This window comes from Scyliorhinus torazame, chromosome 17 (genome assembly GCF_047496885.1).
Source record: "Scyliorhinus torazame isolate Kashiwa2021f chromosome 17, sScyTor2.1, whole genome shotgun sequence".
NCBI lineage: Eukaryota > Metazoa > Chordata > Chondrichthyes > Carcharhiniformes > Scyliorhinidae > Scyliorhinus > Scyliorhinus torazame.
Genome location: NC_092723.1, coordinates 165699904 through 165708880, shown reverse-complemented (window position 1 = coordinate 165708880; position 8977 = coordinate 165699904). Strand labels below are relative to the sequence as shown.

Sequence of the window (8977 nt, the reverse complement as noted above, 5' to 3'; positions counted from 1 at the left end):
CTCTTTTGGATTTCACTTGATACCAAATCAAGCACGCATGTGATCACCTTGAAAACGAAGTGGACCCACTCTCTAAAAAGTCTCAAAATTTTGACTTTCACAATGGTAATGCCCTCTGCTGAACAAATCTAGATGGCACAGTAATGCTTGCACGAGATCCCTTTTAATAAGAGGGAATGGAAGCAACAGACAAATTGCTTCCGTGGAAGCTAGCTAGGCTGGACGTGCAATGCCTCTGATGTGTTAATTCTACACTGGTCATACATTTTAACAAAATCTTTTCCTTCATGCATTTGAAACAAATGAGTTTTCAGATGGTTAATGTAAAGTAAAAACTAAATGCAATGATCTTGGAAACTTCACAGATCCTTATTTCATGTGCAACACACCACGGAAAACATGAATACTTAGCTGTAGTTATGAAAGAGTTAAAAAAAGTAAACATTCCACCTTGAAGGAAAGTTCTGACTTTATATCAAACAAAGAGACTAAATATTTAATGATAAATACAAGTATTAAAAAAAGCTACAGTCCAACTTATGCACAAAATATCATTGAATAGGAAATCTATTCCATTGTTTAAAAGGCTGCCATTTAATCCCCTTTAGATTTAACCTTTGTGAACAATTAATAGACCATGAGTTAAAAGAATGCCTAGTGGAAAAACAATTAGATACAGTTACCAGATCTATAAAGCAAACTGTACAATCGCTTTAAATTGTGTGTGTTACCGGCTCCAATTAAATCAGATCCTTGCATTTCACAATGACACAAACCCAGTTCCTGATTAAGAAGTCATTGTGCAAATTTTCTTGAACAAGTTCCAGCCCTTGAAATGTCAATGCTTAAAAAGTACATACATTTCCGTCATGCAAATCTTTAACATGCAAAATCAGCCCCAACAAAATATTTACAGCATTCTTGTGGCAGCTGTATGCATTTTACTTACATTAATTTACCACTTCAAATAAAGTCAGGGTGACAACAATCTTTTTTAATGTTGTTTATTGGTTCAGAAATAATTAAGCCCATTTTTGTGCATGATCCTTTGTAATCGGTGTGCAACAGCTACACCAATTGTGTAAGTTAAATCAAGTGCTGCTGATCCTTACAGCTTTTTTGTTCCTATTGACAATCACTCTGACGTGTTAACGAGAGCTAGTTTTAGCAATTTGAAATGTCTCGGCTCCTGTTGGCAAAATTTGCTATATGTTGAGCATCTGTTGCAACGGTTTTACATCATACAGCCAAGACCATCCATGTGTAGTGCCATTTGTACCTGTTCCTAGTACAAAGCTGTAGAGTACATAAATCTTATGTAAAATAATCTAAAAAGACAAAACTTATTACATCAGTCAACACACGGCCAATTGGAACCGGTTCTTTAAATCATGAAATATCTACTGAACATAAATAATACAGCATTTCCAATAGAGACAGTGATAGGAAACATCCTTTGCATCTTCTTCTGTAGAAAGGGAAAGAGAGCCCTTTGCAGATGCTCAGATGCGAAACTGTCATATAAAATGTCTCATGGTATAGCTGTTTCTATTTCTTGTATAAGCAGATCATTCTGTAGACACCTCAGTGGAATATTGTCTTTAGACCTTTAGGTTCGAAAATTAATTTTCTTCTTAGTCAAGATCAATTGGATTGACATCTTCTGGTCCTTCAACATCCACATCATCTTCCTCCCCTGCACCCATCAGACTGTTCAAAAGGTTTCCTGTCAAGGGAATATGAAAACTATAAAAGTTCAATACTTGGCAGAGAAAATGCAGTTCATCTGGTTTCTAATTTTTGATAATTCTTTAAAAAAAAATTTTTTTAAATTAAGGGGCAATTTAGTGTGGCCAAATCTGTGGGTTGTGGGGGAGAAACCCACACAAACATGGGGAGAATGTGCAAACTCCACATGGACAGTGACCCAGAGCCGAGGTCGAACTTGGGACCTCGGCGGCGTGAGGCTGCAGTGCTAACCACTGTGCCGCCCTCAATTTTTGATAATTCTAATTCCCTTTGGATAAAGGGCAAAACCGCTTCAAATTTATATAGTGCAAAGCAACTGTTATATTAATAGATGCATCTAAAATCTATCAAAAGTCTTATAACAGGATGCACTTCCAGTATCAACACTATAATGTCAGCGCCCACAATTACTTTTTATAATTTTATTTTTCCAACTAAGGGGCAATTTAGCGTGGCCAATCGACCTACCCTGCACACCTTTGGGTTGTGGGGGCGAAACCCACGCAAACACGGTGAGAATGTGCGAACTCCACATGGTCAGTGATCGGGGCCGGGATTGAACCCGGGTCCTCAGCGCCGTGAAGCAGCAGCGTTAACCACTGCGCCACCGTGCTTCCTAATAAACTGAAATTTGCCATGTTGTAATTATGCTCTCCCACCAATGAAGGCATTCTGTTTTCTACATCCACATGTTTGTGCTAAATGTTACAGGGCCCTCAGGAGCAGGCTGAGCAAAAAACCGGTGGAGGGAGAGGCATGCCATTGGCTGTGGAATTGTATCACCGCTGGGGGAGGTGCAAAGTAGTCTTCTAGCCCAAAGGCCAATTGAGACCCTCAAAGCCCAGCGGGGGGTCCCCTCATCAACAAATCCATAGCCTACGCAAGTGCCTGGCAGCAATCGATGCTACGGCCGTGATTCTCCAAGCCCGCGCTGGGTCGGAGAATCGGCGGGGGGGGGGGGCGCAAATCCCGTCACGGCGCTCCGACGCCGGTCTGCTGATTCTCTGGCGACCGGAGAATCGGCGGCAATCGTGCCAGCGTGGCGCCAGTGGTTGAAAGCGGCCCCCGCAGCAATTCTGCCCGCACAATGGGCCGAGTGCCCACCGGCGTCATTTGCGTATGTTCTTACCCGGCAGGACCTCGGCATTCTTGCTGCGGGGGCCATCCTGGTGGGGGGCGGTGGGAGCCGACTCCGGGGGGGGGGGCTCCACAGTGGTCAGGCCCGCAATCAGGGGCAACCGATCAGCGGGTGCGCTAATTCCAGGGGGGAGGGGGGGGGCCTATGTTTTCCGCGCCTGTAGGGCTCCACCATGTTGCCCGCGGCCTGGCGTGGAGACGGCCGTGGCGCGCATGCGCGGACCCAAGCCGGCCGTAGCAGGCCGGCTTTCAACGCCGGAGCAGCGCACAGCACTCCCACGCCGTTCTAGCCCCTGAGGACGGGGAGAATGACTGGGCCTGGAGGCCCGTTGACACCAGCGTCAACACTTGGCCGGGATTTCGGAGAATCCCAGCCCCCACACCTGTCATAAGTGCTGGCCTGGCTGGCTCCTTGAGGCATTGCGAGGACTGGACAGCTGTCGGCCCTCTGATTGGGTGTCAGCTCTTGCAGGTAAGCTCTTTTCCTTTAAAATGACGGAAGCCACAATGGTAACTTATTAGCTGCTTCACTGCCACAGACTCTGGTTGGGATTACCCAAAATGGCTGCAATGGGGTTGCCCCAGGCTCCCCGTGGAGCCACCACTGCCCCAGCAAAATCCTGCCTGTAAATGTGCATGTCCTCAGAGCAAGAGTTAGGAGATTGAGAAGAAGGGCAAAATATCTGCCTTGGAAGAGGAATCCTGCAGTACAGTGCACAAATATACATTCAGGAAGAAACATTGATCATACTTGATCAGTTGGCAGAAGTTGCACTGTTACCCTGTTAACAGGGACAGGTGGAATAACAAAAAGCCTATTCGACATGTTTAGATTAAACTTTTTTTCTTTTCTATTACATTCATCTTCTGGAACAAGTACAATCTATACAGATGATGACCTTACCCTCCACCTTACTTCTGTGCAGTTGATGAATACAAAAAGCAAAATTTCCAAGATAAAGTTCCAAAGTGTTTCTGAGACTTTATGAGGTTGCTATTCAAAAAACCACACCAGGTTACAATCCATCATTCCATAGGTGACATTAAATCCACAACATAGTCAGAGAACACTAGGGCAATCTGTCACACCGTCAGCAACATTTCAACCAAGTATTTTACCACACCGTTCTTCATGTTAAAACACTAGATCACAGCCATCCTTCACCTTTTCTCCACAAGAAACAAGTTTGATTCTGTATTCTTTTTTTTTTTTTATAAATGTTTTATTGAAATTTTTTTCCCAAACAACAATTTTTCCCCTCTTACAAAGCAAACGCAACAATAACAATACAGAAATTTTAAACAATACACAAGTAACAAAACCCCTTTATCTTTGACCTAAACTAAACCCCCCCTCCCCCCCCCCCCCCCCCCCCCCCTCCCCCTGGGTTGCTGCTGCTGGTCATCTGTCTTCCCTCTAACGTTCCCCTAGGTAGTCGAGAAATGGCTGCCACCGCCTGGTGAACCCTTGAGCCGATCCTCTCAGGGCAAACTTTATCTGCTCCAGTTTAATGAACCCCGCCATATCATTTACCCAGGCCTCCAGTCCGGGGGGTTTCGCCTCCTTCCACATGAGTAGGATCCTGCGCCGGGCTACTAGGGACGCAAAGGCCACAACGTCGGCCTCTTTCGCCTCCTGCACTCCCGGCTCTTCCGCAACTCCAAATAGAGCTAACCCCCAGCCTGGTTTGACCCGGGCCTTCACCACCCGCGAAATCACTCCCGTCACTCCCTTCCAATACCCTTCCAGTGCCGGGCATGCCCAAAACATATGTGCGTGGTTTGCCGGGCTCCCGCCACACCTCCCACATTTGTCCTCCACTCCAAAGAACCTGCTCAATCTTGCTCCCGTTATGTGTGCTCTATGTAGCACCTTAAATTGAATCAAGCTAAGCCTGGCGCATGAGGAAGAGGAATTTACCCTGCTTAGGGCATCAGCCCACATACCCTCCTCTATCTCCTCCCCTAGTTCTTCTTCCCACTTTCCTTTTAGTTCGCCCACCGACTCCTCCCCCTCTTCCCTCATCTCTCGGTAAATCTCTGACACCTTGCCCTCTCCGACCCACACCCCTGAAAGCACCCTGTCCTGTATCCCCTGTGTCGGGAGCAATGGAAATTCCCTCACCTGTTGTCTAGTAAATGCCCTCACCTGCATATATCTCAAGAAATTTCCCCGGGGCAACTTATACTTTTCCTCCAATGCTCCCAAGCTCGCAAAAGTCCCATCTATAAATAAATCTCCCACCCTCCTAATTCCCAACTGGAACCAGCTCTGAAATCCTCCATCCATTCTTCCTGGGGCGAACCTATGGTTGTTCCTGATTGGGGACCCCACCAGGGCTCCCCGCACCCCTCTCTGTCGCCTCCACTGTCCCCAGATATTCAATGTTGCCGCCACCACCGGGTTCGTGGTAAACTTTTTAGGTGAGATCGGTAGCGGCGCCGTCACCAGCGCCTCTAAACTCGTCCCTTTACAGGACTTTCTCTCCAGTCTTTCCCACGCCGCTCCCTCACCCTCCATCATCCATTTACGTATCATTGCCACATTGGCGGCCCAATAGTAATCGCCCAAGTTCGGTAGTGCCAATCCTCCTCTGTCCCTACTACGCTGAAGGAACCCCCTCCTTACTCTCGGAACTTTCCCTGCCCACACGAAGCTCGTGATGCTCCTGTCTATTTTATTAAAAAAGGTCTTAGTGATTAGTATAGGGAGACATTGAAATACAAATAAGAACCTCGGGAGGACCATCATCTTAATTGCTTGCACCCTGCCCGCCAGCGATAGAGGCTGCATGTCCCACCTCTTGAAGTCCTCCTCCATTTGTTCTACCAACCGTGTCAGATTAAGTCTGTGCAAGGTTCCCCAGCTCCTAGCGATCTGAATCCCCAGGTATCGGAAGTTTCTTTCCACTTTCCTTAGAGGCAAGCCTTCTATCTCTCTACTCTGGTCCCCTGGATGTATCACAAATAATTCACTCTTTCCCATGTTTAGCCTATACCCCGAGAAATCCCCGAACCCCCTCAAAATTCGCATAACCTCTATCATTCCCCCCGCTGGGTCCGACACGTATAACAATAGGTCATCCGCATATAACGAGACTCGGTGTTCTTCTCCCCCTCTAATCACCCCTCTCCATTTCCTGGAGTCTCTCAACGCCATGGCCAGAGGTTCAATTGCCAACGCGAACAACAATGGAGACAGCGGGCATCCCTGTCTTGTTCCCTTGATTCTGTATTCTTAAGTATTGGAATCATTCATGGGAAATTGTTCGATGCCCTTAGTTTTCTTTTGAGGACAGTGTCCCCAAAACTCCATTCAATATTCAAAATGTAGTCTTGCTAAACAGCTATACGCGATGGAAGTAACCTTTTTTGATCAGATCAGGTGCCCTCAAAATGCATTCCAGTACTCAATTAGTGTTGATGTTAACGGTGTGGCATTAGCTGAATAAATTCAGTGGATGGTTAACAATCACACCTAAATCCTTTTTCCTTTTGGCCAAAGATCATTGAATCACATCAGGACATTCAATTTTATCCCAAAGTCCTTTCAATACCATCATTAAACAAATAGTAAAAATGGTTGACTCTACCACTGGGTGGCACGGTGGTTAGCATTGCTGCGTCACAATGTCAGGGACCCAGGTTCAATTCCAGCCTTGGGTGACTGTGTAGAGTTTGTATGTTCTCCCACTGACTGCGTGAGTTTCCTCCCACAGTCCAAAGATGTACAGGCTGGATCGATTAGCCATGATCAATGCATGGGGATAGGGCGGGGAGTGGGCCTAAGTTGACTGCTTTTTTTTTTTGAAGGATCTTTCGGGTGTCTTCTTCCAACAGATGATCCCTTATCAACAATATCAGCTCTTCTTTGTCCACACCCCCAGCGAGCTTAATTAGACTACCGTTACACATTATTGTAAAGTATCTTTGATCAATATCTTTTCAATGTTCTGCTTGTAGTTAGGTTCTTCTTAACCCCGTGTCAATAACCTTTGTCTAGCAGAGTATACCTCAACACCCTGTAGTCTATCCACAACCTACCTTGCGTAAAAGTTTGTCCTTTAAAACCTTCTCTTTATTTGAACTCATTATATTTATATTTTCTCTTAACCTCAATGCTCACTCCATTTGCAATAATCATTTACATTGTTTTTTTAATAAATATTTTTATCGAACTTTTATCATTTTATACAAATCACAAGAACAATAAAAAAGCAAAAACAAAGAACAATATCCCCCAGACAGAACTACCCCCTCCCCCCAACTAACAGTATAGAACTAACCCCCCCCCAACTAACCGTCAACAGTGACCAGTTCCTTAAAGTACAATAATAACGTCCGACATCTACGATAGAACTCATTCATCAACCCCTTCACCGTAAACTTGACCGTCTCAAGTTACAAGGACTCCATAAAATCACCCAGCCATACTGCGGCGCTAGGTGGTGTTGCCTGCCTCCAACTCAGCAAAACTGTCACCAGGTCAGTAACGAGGCGAATGTCAGAGCAAGCGCCCCCACCCCCGTCCTCAGCTCCGGCACCAATGGGCATGACTCTGGATCCACATTCAGGATAGCCGATATGATGCTAAAAAAAGACACCCACAAGGCCCATCAGCTTATGGCAGGAGCAGAACATGTGTGTGTGGTGAGCAGGTCCTCTCGAGCACCTCTCACACTTATCCTCGACCCCTTCAAGAAATCGACTCATCCTGGCCTGAGTGAGGTGCGCCCTAAACACCACCTTTAGCTGAATCAAACTCAATCTCGCGCAGGATGATGCCGCATTCTCTCTACGAAGTGACTCACTCCACACCTCCTCCTCCAAAATGGGTCCCAACTCCTCCCCCCACCTGGCTTTCACTTCTTCCACCGAAACCAGCTCTTCCTCCATGATCTGCCCATATATCCCAGACGTGCTGCTCTCCTCCGACCCCACACAAGAGTGTATCCTTTCCAGCGAGGCAGACGGCGGTGCCTCTATAAATGTCAGAAATGCGCACCGAACAAAATCCTGCACCTGAAAATACCTGAACGCACCCCAAACTCCCCACAACCCCACCCCCCAAAACCATGCTTTCTTTTTCAACTCTTCCCAGCTGGCAAACTTCCCCTCCAGAAACAAGTCCCTGATCCTCTCCAACCCTTTGCTTTTCCAAGCCCCCGCAAATGTAACATCTAATTTCATCGGCTCAAATAGATAGTTCCTACAGATAGGGGCCCACCTCAACACCACTCTCAACTTAAAATTTGATTTGATTTGATTTATCATTTTACTGTATACTAATACATGTGACAAAGTATTGTTTCTTGCACGCTGTACAAACAATGCATACCGTACATAGGGAAGGAAGGAGAGACTGCAGAATATAATGTTACAGTTATAGCAAGGTGTAGAGAAAAGATCAACTTAATACGAGGTAGGTCCATTCAAAAGTCTGATGGCAGTAGGGAAGAAGCTGTTCTTGAGTTGGTTGGTACGTAATCTCAAACTTTGGTATCTTTGTCCTGATGGAAGAATGTGGAAGAGAGTATGTCCGGGGTGCGTGGGGTCCTTAATTATGCTGGCTGTCTTTCTGAGGCAGCAGGAATTGTAGGCAGTCGATGGATGGGAGGCTGGTTTGCGTCATGGATTGGGCTACATTCACGACCTTCTGTAATTTCCTGCTGTCTTGGGCAGAGCAGGATCCATACCAAGCTGTGATACAACCAGAAAGAATGCTTTCTATGGTGCATCTGTAGAGGTTGGTGAGAGTCGTAGGTGACATGCCAAATTTCCTTGGTCTTCTGAGAAAGTAGAGTTGGTGGGCTTTCTTAACTATAGTGTTGGCATGGGGGGGGGAAATCAGGACAGGTTGTTGGTGATCTGGACACCTAAGAATCTGAAGCTCTCGACCCTTTCTACTTAGTTCCCAATGATGTAGACAGGGGCATGTTCTCCACTACGCTTCCTGAAGTCGATGACAATCTCCTTCGTTTTGTTGACATTGAGGGAGAGATTATTGTCGCTGCACCAGTTTACCAGATTCTCTATCTCATTCCTGTACTCTGTCTCGTCATTGTTTGAAATCCAACCCACTACTGTGGTG

The 8977-nt window shown here is 46.1% G+C and overlaps 1 protein-coding gene across 4 annotated transcripts in view; it reads right to left on the bottom strand.

Moving 5' to 3' along the window:
• Positions 1–451: 451 nt before the first annotated feature.
• get4 (guided entry of tail-anchored proteins factor 4) overlaps positions 452–8977 on the bottom strand; it is a 47114-nt gene continuing 38588 nt past the window's right edge. For 2 of the 4 annotated variants that reach the window (XM_072481567.1, XM_072481569.1), the window contains exon 9: positions 452–1726. In XM_072481567.1, the coding sequence (XP_072337668.1) occupies positions 1635–1726 (92 nt within the window). In that variant the 3' untranslated portion in view covers positions 452–1634. Of the gene's footprint in view, positions 1747–8977 lie in introns of all 4 variants that reach the window. The other 2 variants (XM_072481568.1, XR_011935866.1) reach the window with 2 other exon arrangements.